This window comes from Euleptes europaea, chromosome 11, assembly GCF_029931775.1.
Source record: "Euleptes europaea isolate rEulEur1 chromosome 11, rEulEur1.hap1, whole genome shotgun sequence".
In the NCBI taxonomy this organism is placed as follows: Eukaryota; Metazoa; Chordata; class Lepidosauria; order Squamata; family Sphaerodactylidae; genus Euleptes; species Euleptes europaea.
In genome coordinates this window covers 52,148,948-52,162,142 of record NC_079322.1, presented here as the reverse complement: position 1 = coordinate 52,162,142, position 13,195 = coordinate 52,148,948, and the positions used below count along the sequence as shown (strand labels likewise).

The 13,195-nt window shown below is 41.3% G+C and overlaps 1 protein-coding gene across 1 annotated transcript; it reads right to left on the bottom strand.

Moving 5' to 3' along the window:
* Nucleotides 1-515: 515 nt before the first annotated feature.
* Nucleotides 516-5,298, bottom strand: LOC130484733 (sterile alpha motif domain-containing protein 9-like). The gene has a single exon (XM_056857817.1). The coding sequence runs from the start codon at nt 5,296-5,298 to the stop codon at nt 526-528; it is 4,773 nt and encodes a 1,590-aa protein (XP_056713795.1). The 3' UTR covers nt 516-525.
* Between the last annotated feature and the right edge of the window lie 7,897 nt (nt 5,299-13,195).

Below are 13,195 nucleotides of genomic sequence, written 5' to 3'. Positions count from 1 at the left end.
CTGCAGCCAATAGAGATCAATTCACCTGGAGAAAATGGTCGCTTTGGCAATTGGACTCTATGGCATTGAAGTCCCTCCCTCCCCAACCCCTGCACTCGTCAGACTCCACCCCCAAAATCTCCAGGTATTTCCCCACCTGGAGTTGGCAACCCTACTTATGCAGGGTTGTTGCTTCCTTCACAAAGAGGCAGCTGCAAACAGCCTAGGTAACTGAGCTTCTGAAAATGCAGTTTCACTCACTTGAGCATCAGTATGGCGTACCCCCGTTGTTCAAAGCGACTCAAAACAAAGGAGTTGGAAGGTTGGCAAGAAAATAATACAAGGAACAACTATTATAATTCATTTTGCATCTGAGGGAACATCACTATAGCTCTATTGCAGATGCAGATGAAATCCTTGCCCTTTAAAGTCAGAATATGCAGCGTGTGCAATTGCATGGGGGGTAGCATGTGTCTCTTGCAGCTACTATGGACAAAAGAGATGCTACATTCCCTTTACAAAGTCAGAGGAACATGGTTTCAAAAACTATTGAATGATTTTTATGTCACAGGCTATCAAGCCTCCAATGGAAAAACCCAAATAAAAGGACACTCTTTCTATGCTTCGGCCACTCTTCAGCTGGCCTAAGAAAACCGGCCGTGCTGGTATTCTAATGTCTTCATCAACTCCATAATCCACATATATAAGATTATCTTCGGCCTTGCCAGTCATCCGGAGCAAATGTTTTTTGGCATTCTTTTCCCCCCATATCTCTCCAGTTTGCCACAGGTCACTCAACTCCTTGCTGGACCATTTAACGAAAGATTGATCAATTTTTCCTTTGTGAATAAATTTATCCAAATCTCTGCCTTTCCCAAGGTAGAAAAATGCTATAGGTTGTTTGGAACGACACATTTGCCAGTACTGCCCATTAAATGCCTTCTTTAATGAACTGAGATATTTTTCCATTTGTTTAGAATCTTGATCTAGTTGCTTTGGATTTTCAGGCCAGAACAACAAGGAAGTGAGAAAGTATGGTTCTGCAAATCGGTGCTCTAGGCCTACTGACTGTAGGATTGTTTTGAGCTGTTCTTTCAGGTCTGAAAAAGGTCTCACCATCTTGGATTTTGGATCCACGCAATGGAGAACGATGTTGGCCAAGATAAAATTCTGTTTGTCCCTCTGCAGAGATTTGGTAGAGCTCTGAGCAAGCAAAACTGTATACTTCTTTACTATGTCCTCCAGTTTGCTTGTAGATTTTTCATGATTACCGAGATGTTCCAAAAGCCCAGAAAACGTGTCTGCCTTGGAACCCTCTAAACTCTTCCTATAATTTTCCACTTGCAAAGAAGAACTCAATTTTGAGTTCATGAAAAGATCGATATCAGACTTGCAAAACATTTCTACGTATTTTTTGAAAAATTCTTGAACCTTTGAGCGTGTTTTGAACTCAACAATTTCTTTTTCAGGGTTCTTTGGTTTCAGAAAGACAAAGTAGTTCTCAAAGAAGTTGAATGCTTTTTTAAAACTTTCTTGTAAGGTACTCAAATAGCTCCCATACTCTTCAATAATCAATCTATATTCTTCACTTTCTGAGTTCCATGTGGATTTTGGGATACCCTGGTTTCCTGATAAGAAGTGTATGAGATGTTTTCTAGAAAGTGCATCTTTTTCACTGAACAAAGGAGTACATTCAAGAATTTCTATAGTGTACAACCCAGTTTCTATTTCCCCCAGGTAACCAGATGTATTATATATTTCATACCTTCTTCTGTATTTTGTAATCTGAAAATCTTCCCTTTCACTCTGTTTATTTTCTGTTTGTTGTTGGGATACTTTAAATGCTTCTGAGGCATTCTTGGCAAGGTTCAACAAATCTTTCAGAACATCAGCACTTATAATAGATTTCTGCGCATTTTCCTCAAGCCGATACTTTATCTCACTTTTATATACTTGTCCTAAAGTGTCTGATATAAATGAATTGTTAGGTGCACCTTTTCTTGCTTTTAGCGCCCACTGTAGTGCACAACCAAAATTTTTCTCCTTAATGTAGAAATGCCTTGCTAACGCTTGACTAAGAAATACGTTCTGGCTAAATCTTTGGGTTCCTACCGTTAACACCATTTCGACTTCAGCTCCCCGTTCTTCTTTTTGAATGGCTTCAATTAATGGGGAAAACAATGTGTCTGTGTCATCTCCATGTTCCTTTCGGTGTCTTGTAAGCAGCATGCTTTGCACGTCTTGCTGTATTTTGTCCCTCCCTATGCCAGTGTCATAAAATAAATTATTTTGTAACAACAAAAGTGTAATTTTACTTTTAGTCAACTTGTATGTTTGTTTAAATTCTTCTAGACACTGTTTGGCAATTAGTGAGTGACTGATCCGTACCCCTTTGTAGCGGCCACGTTCCTGCACTTCAGTTTGTATTATTATGTTGGAACAATTCCCCATCTTGTCTTCTAAGCTTTCTCTACCCCAGTAAGTGTTTTTGGTGCTAATTCCCAAAAATTCTTCACATTGCGAGACTGAGATGGTGGACTCTGTAACGTAAGAATTTAACAGCGCCAGAAAGGAAATTAGTTCAGCTTGCTTGCTTTTAATGTCAAGACCTTTCAATGTATTCTTGACGACCTTTTCAATGTACTGCTGATCGAAATTTTTTTTCATAATCATAAATGAATAAAAATCTTCAGGATCCTCATACTGATCTTCAATCTCTTTCAGTTTTTCCTCAAAAGCTCTTTGCTCTTTCACACTTAGATTTTGCTTCAGAGCTATACTGTTCAGACTGTTGCTCTTTGAGCTTTCTCTGGGATTCTGTGATCGCATACAATTTAAGATGATGACCAGAGGACTTTCATACCTAATACCTTTTTCAGTTATAGCAGACTGGATAGCATGCTGCAGCAGGTAAACATTTTCTTGTTCTTCAAAGTCATCCACCAGAAGCAAAACAGGCACATAATCAAATTGGTTTGATGTCCCATATGTGATTAAGGTGGTCACTTGTGTTCCAATTTCTGCAAAATCAACTGTTTTGTTTTTCAGAACAGCACATCTAAATTTCTTCCTCATTTCCCAAAGAATATGCATAGCTAAAGTAGAGCCTCCACAACCTGGATGATGATAGAGGTTGATAATTTTGGTAGGAGATTGAATCAGAGTCTCAGTCCCTGAAACAATCAACTCTTCAAGTTTACCATATGTGTCTCGTTTAATGAAAGACAAACTATAATTTTCAGAGGAGAAATAAAAATTCCACCAAGACACTTTCCCACCTCTATAAAAATGCTCTTCTTGGGATTTTTTAAATTTTAAAAAACGATCCTTATCTTTCTCAATCTCTGTGTCTTTGCATTCATTTTCACAGAGTATTTCCAGTGCACTCATGCAATCTTCTTCTTTCTTTGAGAGAACTGAAGACGAAAATCCTTTTGATGGTAAAAACCTCAGAGAAGTTTGTGTCACTGATCTTAATTTTAGGATAGTACCATTCACCATTTCCAGGCTCAAATTAGATATGCACCCTTTTGCTAGTGCACCTGGTTCAATAAATCTGGCTTGCAAGAGGTCTTTCCAGCACTGGAAAGTTTTTCCCCCAATACAAATGCACAGCATGTCATCAAGTCCTTGAAGCTCTTGATAAAATGTACAAAATACTTCAATCATAGGATCACCTGGATCCTCTACTTTGGATAGTAAGAGAAATACTACCAAGAACTTCCCTCTTGGCATTATGTCTGGACGGGAAAGAAATGAAATCAATTTTCTGACCTCAGCAGCCCTCTGTTGTTGCCACAGACCAGGGTTCAGTGGCTGATATGTTTCACCACTCAGGTCTGACCTACCATTGCAGAAAACCCAACTTGGTTGCTGATAAAGATTCAGCTCTTCAGTTATTTCAGAAGCTGAATTCCCAGGCTTCTGATATTTCTTTGGAATATGAAGGTTTGCAGCTCTGTTTTCTCTGAATGCTTTGACCACACCATTGCTTGCTGACTCGGGATCAAACTCCAGAACAGCAAATAAGTTTATTTCCTGCAAAAAGTTCACGTGCTGTATATCAGGTGGGTGGCATTTGTTTAGGACTAAAATATACCATTCATAATGGGAGTTATCTAGCAAGTCGTTATTTCCCGTGAGTAGGCTCACCAGCTTATTACCTTCACAATCCTTCTTCTTTCTTTTTTCTCGATGTTCTTCCTCAGCTTCCTTTCGTGAAGCTGCTAGTTTGTCCAACTTGGATATAAATGAATTACGTTCTTTACCATGTTCAGGAAGATTTTTAGAAGAAGCCCCATCTCTTATAAAGAAGCACGATTCCCATTTTTTTGCATTGTAGTTGTATATCTTACTAGGGAAATATTTAGATTGACAACAAGAATGTTTTGGAACCACATCTACTTCTATGACAAATGTCTCTGATGCTATGTTATTTTGCTGTAACACTTCCACAAACCTAGGTTCCCTAATGCAAGCTTTTGCAAGATCCACAATATTTTCAAAATATTTCTTTATCATTGTATTAAAATAGGAAATATATATATCTTTGTTTTCAACTTTCACTCCAACAATTTCCCCATGAGGTTTGTCCCGCACTCCTAAATGAATAGTACCGTTGGTGCGGGAATTCATGCACGCTGCAGCAAACCTGAAAACCTCGTTGCAAAATTTCATTTTCAAATTATCTTCAGTTGAATTGTCTATTGCATTTGCAAAAAGTTTAAATTCATGAGCTGGCTCAATGAGATTAAGTGGCCCTGTCTCAGGAATGCTGAGGACATGCTGTTTTATATAACGGTGACCACTGTGGAAGTCGTCGAAAGGATATGGTAAGCAAGTTTGTCTGTTTGGAAGTGGGGTTTTTCCATTTTCCTGGCCAATCAGGTTGTCCATTGTTTCTGGAACTGCAGACTGTGGTTGTTCAGATTTTGCAAGTTCTGGTGATTCACAGGAATCAGCTGACTTTGATTTCTCCTGGGCATTTTCTTCCATCCTTCCTTTGTTTTTCATGGAAGATTTAGCCTCAAGAGTCTCTGTGCTGGGTTCTTTACCAGGAACTTTGCTGGTGCCTTCACCAGGATCATCTTTCCCCTTTAGAGCCTTTATAATTTGTATAGCTGGGCCATGGGTTATCCCCATATCAATGAGGTCTTGCTTTGACAAGAGCTTCAAAATGGTGCCTGTCACATCTTGCTGAAGAAGAGTACTGCCATGTTTCTCCTCAAGCTTAAGTTCATTTGTCACCCATTGTTTCACGTGCTCTTTTGTCCAGTCCTCAATTTTTTCAGGCAAATGTTGTTGGTCATTTTTCTCCATTCTTTTGCTTTTAGCCCTTAAAAAGAAAAGAACCAAAAGTTATTAGAAAAAAAGAAACAAACCATAAACAACATCCCACCCCCCCTACATTTAAGCTCAATATTGAGCATGCTTGTCCTTTAAATCACTCTGGCACATCACACGTTAATGAAGATTTGATTTGAACTAAAATTGTAACTGTTTAATCTTTCACTGCAACAAAGTCTAAATTCTGAAATAGCAAGATTTGGGGGATCAATTGCCTTTTTTGCACAGCTGTTTCCCTCACGGTCACCCCTCCCCACGACTACTTCAGGGCTTTGTTTTGATTATGCATGCATTTCCACGCATTTCCCCTGTGTTTTCTGGATGCTGTTTAGCCAGCATCCAGAAAATGTAGAGAAAACATGCAGGGAGAGCGAGGCGACCTCTGAAGGTCGGAAAATGCATGCATAATCAAAACAAAGCCCTGAAGTAGTCCGGGGGGGACCTTGAGGGAAACAGCCACACACAAAAGGTCTGTAAGAAGCTACATGTGGATGTCGAAAACAAACTGGAGTTTGTTCATGATGAGCAATAGCTTGCTTTGTTAAGCTCATGCATTCTCTTTCCTCCTCTTGCTCACAGAGAACAATTGAAACCTAGGAGCAATACTATTTAATGCCAGTGTGTTGTGGTGGTTAGAGTTGGACTAGGATCTGGGAGACCCAGATTCAAATCTCCACTCTACCACAGAAGATCACTTGGGCCAGTCATTCTCTGTCAAACTAAGTGATCTCACAGAGTCACTGTTGTGAGGATAAAATGGGGAGAATGATTTTGAAAGCTGCTTTGGGTCTAATGCAGCAGGATACTGGGGAGTGCAGGGACACTGGTTGACACCATCAGCAACGGATTTCTGAGAGAAACCTGGAAGTGATGTCACATCTCTCCAGGAGTCACTGGAATCACTTGGCAATTCCTAGAGAGGACTGAGGTCACTTCAGGGTTTTTCCTGGAAGTGACATTATGCTGTTGCTGACAGCCTTTTTTAAAGATTAATTTTATCCCAGCGGCCACAGTAGCAGCAGTAGAAAATGGGAGCTCAGAGCGGGGGCTTGGCAACCCTATTGTGGTCCCCACTGGGAAGAAACGTGGGATCTAGCTGTCTAAATATAAAGAAACTTCAATTTAACTCTATCTTATTGTGCTGTTTAAATGTAGATGCATTTCTTTCCCAATAACTGGAATTCTAAATGGTTTAGTCTTGGTTTAGAATCCTGGTTTATAAGCAAGAAACAAACTTCAGCGTAGGTGATCACATTCGGATGTCAGAGCAAACTGTAATTTAATTTAAGGCAGATCCAAGAATAGGGCAAAAATAAAATAGGTTCAGGCTAATCATGAACACACTGCAATTTGTTACTGACATATGAATAGAGCTATATATTTTGACTCACAGATTTTGAACAAACTGAATTGGGACACCCTGATAACTTCAGTTTCATTATCAGTTTTCTGTGGCATTCCTATTAGTCTGAATCACTGGCATTCCTTCCATGAAATTTACCTTTTCTTCCCCATACTTGAGTTTCCCCCCCTCTAATGATGCAATGTCCTGTTCTTCTTAGTATATTCTGAAAAAGAAAAAAAATTGTCACCTATAAATTCCCCAACAACTTTTCTATACCTTTACAAAGATTAGGAGAGCTAATTTGTCAATTCACAGTACATATAAACTTTTAGTAAGGTAAAGAAAGTACACATAAAGTAAGAGAGTATAAACTGCCTTTGCAAACGATTATAGGGTTTAAATCAATAGGATATTGAACTCAAATTATTTCCCTCACTCTCTGGCCATGATCTATAAACCACAGTTTTGGACACTTACAAATACTAGAAGCTAAAATCTTCTGCCCTGATGCTAGAACTTTCCACCAACCTCTGTTTAATTCATTGCTTCTTTCATGTGCCCTGCTGGTCTATTGATGAACACACATGAAGCTGACTTTCAGCGCATTCCTGAGCCTCCAGGGCAAAAGCCCCTTAGGTGGCTAGGATGGTGCCGGGTTGATGTTCGGGCCCCCCGCACCAGCATCCAGGGCAGCTAATGCTGGCATTCGCGGCCCGAATGCCAGCGGGAAGGCCTGGACGCCAGTCACGGGGCGGTGCCATGGCAGCACCTGCCCGGGACGCTGACGGAGCCTTCTGCCGGTGTCCAAACGCCATCAAAGGCCATACCAGCATCCCAGGAGGCGTTCCCAGGGCGTTCTGGTGCCGAGCTGGGGGAGGGGCCGCCTTTACGCGGCCTCCAAAACCCTTTCAGCCCGGGAACACCCCTTTTAATTCTTAGGGTATTAGGTGGTGTATCTCCCATGCAACCCTATGAGGGTTGCATGGATTTTTTGCGGCGGGAGGAGGGTTCAGCAGGGCTGGAAACCTCCTTTGGAGGCAGCGCAGCCACGTTGCCTCCTAAGCCCAGCGCAGGCATTCCTCTCAGGAATGCACCGTAATACTGACCCAGACTATTCGCTACTCAGATTGGCAGTGGACTCTGATCTGGAGAACCGGGTTTGATTCCCCACTCCTCCACATGAGTGGCGGAGGCTAATCTGGTGAATCGGTTTGGTTTCCCCACTGCTACACATGAAGCCAGCTGGGTGACCTTGGACTAATCACACCTCTCTTAGAGATCTCTCAGTCCCACCTACCTCATGGGGTGACTGTTGTGGGGATAGGAAGAGAAGGAGATTGTAAGGTGGTTTGGTTCTTCCTTAAGTGGTAGAGAAAGTCGACATATAAAAACCAAGTCTTCTTCTTCCAGGGTCTAAGGCAGAGGTCTTTCACTAGAGATGCTGGGAATTGAACCTGGGACCTTCTGCATACCAAGCAGGTGCTCTACAACTAAGCCACAGCCCTACCCCATATCTTTCTTCTGATGCTGGGGTTCTAGTTCCTGTTGGGGCACTGGTTTATCCACATTTTGATCAGGTTTCTCTGCTTTGTTTGAATTGTATCACCCCTCTCCATTCCCAAAAGTCTTTCTCTGCAGGGCTGGCCTGTCCACTAGGTGTCCTGGGAAACTGCCTAAGGAGCCAGAGGTGGTACGGCAGCAACCAGCCCTGTCCTGTCTGCTGCCTCTCTGCCTATTCAGACTCTGCCACAGCAAAAAGCAGACCCAGGAGGCCGCCCTGGCCCCGTAGGTGGCTGGCAGGGAGCCTGCTCCTTCCTTCTATTGGAGGAGTACATGGCAGCCTGGCCCAGCCCTCACTGCCGCCTTACCTCACTGTGGTGGGAATAGGGTTGTCAACCTCCAGGTACTAGCCGGAGATCTCCTGCTATTACAACTGATCCCCAGCCAATAGAAATCAGTTCACCTGAAGAAAGTGGCCACTTTGGTAATTAGACTCTATGGCATTGAAGTCCCTCCCCTCTCCAAACCCCACCCTTCTCTGGATCCACCCCCCAAAATCTCCAGGTCTTTCCCAACCTGGAGCTGGCAACCCTAATGAGGAGGGCAGACATTGCCCCACCACCTCTGGGCCTCGCCATGTACAGGGGCGAGGAGAGTGAGTGCTGCTTTGCCATGGTGTGAAAGGGAGAATGGTGGGGGCATCTTCCTGCTGTGCAGGATGGGCAGGAGTGGCTTAGGTGCCCTAACCTAGGGTGCCCCAAAGGCTTTTGCCAACCCTGTCTCTCTGAAACAATGGCCTGTATCAGTAGCCTTAGCTAAAGAGTGTTTGGCAGAATATTTATTTACCAAATTTGTTTCCCACATTTCTGCCCTTACAAGGGCCAGCAAGGTGGCTAATAATTTAAAACGTACATGATAAAATAATATTATACGACCATTAAAATCAACCCTGCTCCCAAACATACATAATTTAAAAAAAACGCAAAAATAAAAATAAAGTAACAAAACAGAGTTAAAATACATCAAAACATAAAAACATTGCTTAGGAAGGGGGAATCATTGATGGAATGCCAAATGAAACAAAAGGTTTCAATGATCTACTTGCTAATGTAAGATATTTTGGAGCGATTTATTGCGCTTCATAATTATCAAGTCGCATCTCCAGGTATACCCCCATGAGCCAACTTTGTGTTCTTCCACCTGGTTACTGGGGTGCCCTCTCTCTGGTGACCAGCCACAGGCTTTTTCTGTGGCAGGCCCAGTCTTTTGGAATGGCTTAACAGAGTGTATGATGGGGGCCCCCTCACCTTCTGCATTCAGGAAGGCATGTAAAATGCTTTTATTTCAGAGAACATTTGATAGAAGGTAAATATTTCTATGTCACCTTTCAACCCAAATCAAGGTCTCCAAGGTGGCAAGCATTAAAACATGTCAAATGGCATTCAAAACACAAATAGATATACTTAGGTTGTCAACCTCCTGGTGGTGGCTGGCCATCTCCCGCTATTACAAGTGATCCCCAGGCCACGGAAATCAGTTCCCCTGGAGAAAATGGCTACTTTGGCAATTGGACTCTATGGCATTGAAGTCCCTCCCCTCTCCAAACCCCGCCCTCCCCAGGCTCCACCCCCAAGTTCAGGCTTTTTGTCTGAAGACCTTGCGTAAATATTGGGAGTGTATTCATCATGGCTTGTTATCAACCAAACGTTTAGTTGAACATTTGTTATTGTTGGCTGAAGAAGCTTTTGCTAACGAAACGGATTGTTTGTGCCGGACTGCCATACCACCTGTTCTTGTTGCTTCCCAGTCACCTCAGCCAGGCTTGTGTTATTTTTATACAGCTGCTCATGTAAGGTTTGTAATAAGTAGACCCTATAGATTCTTATGCTGCATGGCTCCACATAGGCCGTTTATTCATGGTCAATTTTGATGCTCACTCAAAGCTCTTTTTAAAATGCGACTTTAAAAATGCCTATTCACGGTCCCTACGCAAAAGGAGAAATTCCACCCCCACCACTCACCTGCTCCTTTGTTCCTGTCTGCATAGTAATTAGCATGTGCATAGCTAACGCGCTGCTATTGTTTTACATGATTCTTTGAGGAGGATTATTCGCGGCAAACGCCAAAGATCGCGTTAAGTGAGCTGTTTAGTAATGCGAAGCAGGTATGCACTCGCTTCGCAGTCACTTCCGAAATGACGGTTCAGCATGTAAAATTAAAAAAAAAAATGCAGGGCAATTCAGCCTGGAACGCACTGCTAATTACCATGAATAAATTATGTAATTTGATTTGTTTCATTCTTATGAGAAAAAATATATATCATGCAAATCTAATTTAAGTATCATTTTGGCTTGTTATGCTGGTTGGTTGGTACCCTAACAAACATTACATAAGGATATCAAGTGGTACAATCCTCCGCCATGGTACTGAACTCACAGTAAATGGTGGGGCAGGCACATGTTCCCACATGCCTTTGGAAAGGATTTCAGCCTCTTACTAATATGATACCATCATAAAACTTGTTTTTCTTCATTCATTTATTTGTGAACTTCTGGTGTACTTTCATGTTTATATTTTTTTCTTATTAGTGTGTCAAAGGAAAGGCTAGAATGCATTCTGTGAATTAGTAAAATGTTCTGTCGCAGAGCTGCAGCTCTGGGAATGGAAACTGAAACTAAAGCATTCGTGCTGTGCAATTTCAGCTCTGCTGTGTAAATTTCTCCCCGGGTGACTTATTCTTTTATTTTCAAGTCTTTTGGTACCGTTCAGTATATTCTAATTAAAAGGGGAATATGGGTATTTTTTTTTACAAAAAAAAGTATTTACAAATTATATATTGAATTCTCCAAAGCAGACAAAATTACAGGCAGGGGTTTTGGCATACAAAGGAGAAAAGTAGAACAGCATTATATCAAATGTTGTTTCTGAAGCCAAATATTTTCAGCTTGTTTTCTTAGCACTGAAGCCATTTTATTTAGAATAGTATCAGCTATGTACCCGTTTACAAAATTGTTGCTCAAACTGCTCCTTGATTCAGCCAAGAACTAAACAGGATTATTTCACAGCAATCTCTTTTTACAGTAACATTGCGAACATTTTTGTGGCACTTAGGCAAAAGGATGCTCCATAGTTAGTTTGCTTAGCTTCTAAGAAAAGAAATCTTTCAAACATTTTCCAGTCACTTACCAAGATGATTGTGTGGATTCCTCCCTCCGACAGTTTAATGAATAGACTTTGTCCAGTTTGAAAACCCAAAGGAGCTTTTGTCTTGCTGACAGCAAGGCAAGGTTGCTGGGAGTCCAGGAAGCAGTATTTTCTTTTAACACGCCACATGTCACATGACATAGCCCTATTTGGCTGTTTTTCATACGCCCCTCCATTTTTTTCTGAACAAATCATACAAAACACACGCCCAGCGACCAGTTAGTCAAGGACATTAATCCCTGTACAGTGCGTACACTGAGATAATGCAGTGTTAAAAAAAGCCCCAAATATCTTTTAAAGTAGGGTGTGTATCTACTACAAAGGATCTAATGCTAGGAATCCATGTCTGTGAGAGTGTTCTTTGGCAGTTCATTAACACCATGGTGACATAAAATATTGATTCACAACAACAATATTTTTTTAAAAGGTTACCATAAAGGCTTTCATATATGGATAGAAATTAATACAAAGTGTTTTATATCCTTGTTCAGAGCCTTCCAAAATCTGGATCCAGCCTTATCTGAAGCTTCGTAGATACCTCTTCGGAAACTGTAAGCACCATCAGGAATGGTAATCATTTTAAAAACGTAATTTAGTTTATCAAACCACGGTAAATGCACATCAGTTCCTTGAAATATAATGTGTGTGTAAAGTGCCGTCAAGTTGCAGCCGACTTATGGCGACCCCTTTTTTTGGGTTTTCATGGCAAGAGACTAACAGAGGCGGTTTGCCAGTGCCTTCCTCTGCACAGCAACCCTGGTATTCCTTGGTGATCTCCCATCCAAATGCTTTTTTTTAAAATAAATTTTTATTACTTTTTTTTAACATAACACATAAAGCAAAAAACACACGAAAAAAATACAATAAAAAATAATAGAAAAAAGAAAATTAACATAAGAAAAATACAAAAGAGTATCTATATATGTTAATTAATACATTTGTAGTTACAAATATCATAACCAAAGAGATACCCCCTCACCCCTCCACCCACCTTAAAACAGTGACCCATCACCCAACTTCCGAAGAAGTGTCTTAACAGTTTTAAAAACATCTATTAACAGTTAAATATGAAAATATTAAAACTAGTTTCTATAACTCACTAATAAAAGTAGTAAAATCCATTTTTGCCAGTTTAAATCAATTTTTGCCAGTTTATCATCCAAATGCTAACCAGGGCCGACCCTGCTTAGCTTCTGTGATTTGACGAGATCAGGCTAGCCTGGGCCATCCAGGTCAGGGCTTGAAATATAATAACAAGTGTCAAATTGCATGTGAAGTTCAGCACCCAAAAGGGCTCTTTACTGTACCATGTGTAGCTATTATTTGTGTAAGCCTTGTAAAAATATTTATTTATTATTAAAAAACGTTGTGGCATATTTTCACCTGCATGATGTGGTCCCTGGCCTAGAAGCACTGCCCACTATAGAGGGGATTTCTACAGAGAGGCTGGGTGACTGGTTGCTGGCAACAGCACAAGAGAAGGAGGGAGGGGAACTCCAAGAGAGAGAAGAAGAGGCATTTTTTCTCCTGAAGATGTGGATAATTTCTGAAGAAGATGTTCCAGAGGAGAAAGCCCGGGAAGACAGAGAAAGGCAGTCATCAGAAGAGTGGCCATCTTTTGGCATGGTATTCGATCCTGAGTGTTGTGTGACTTCTCCTGCGGTGACTGGGAGGAAAAGTGGCTTATCAGAGCTTGTGAAGATGAGAGACCTTGGCAAATGTGTAACACAACCCTCCTGCAGTTTGTGAGTCAGAGCCCAGAGACTAGAGACTTTCTTCTCTTTTCAACCTGATGTTGGGACTGTGCAATATAATTTACAA

Bases quoted from the DNA above. Each gene is read 5' to 3' on its own strand.
- LOC130484733 (XM_056857817.1), bottom strand. From the start codon at position 5,298: ATGGAGAAAAATGACCAACAACATTTGCCTGAAAAAATTGAGGACTGG.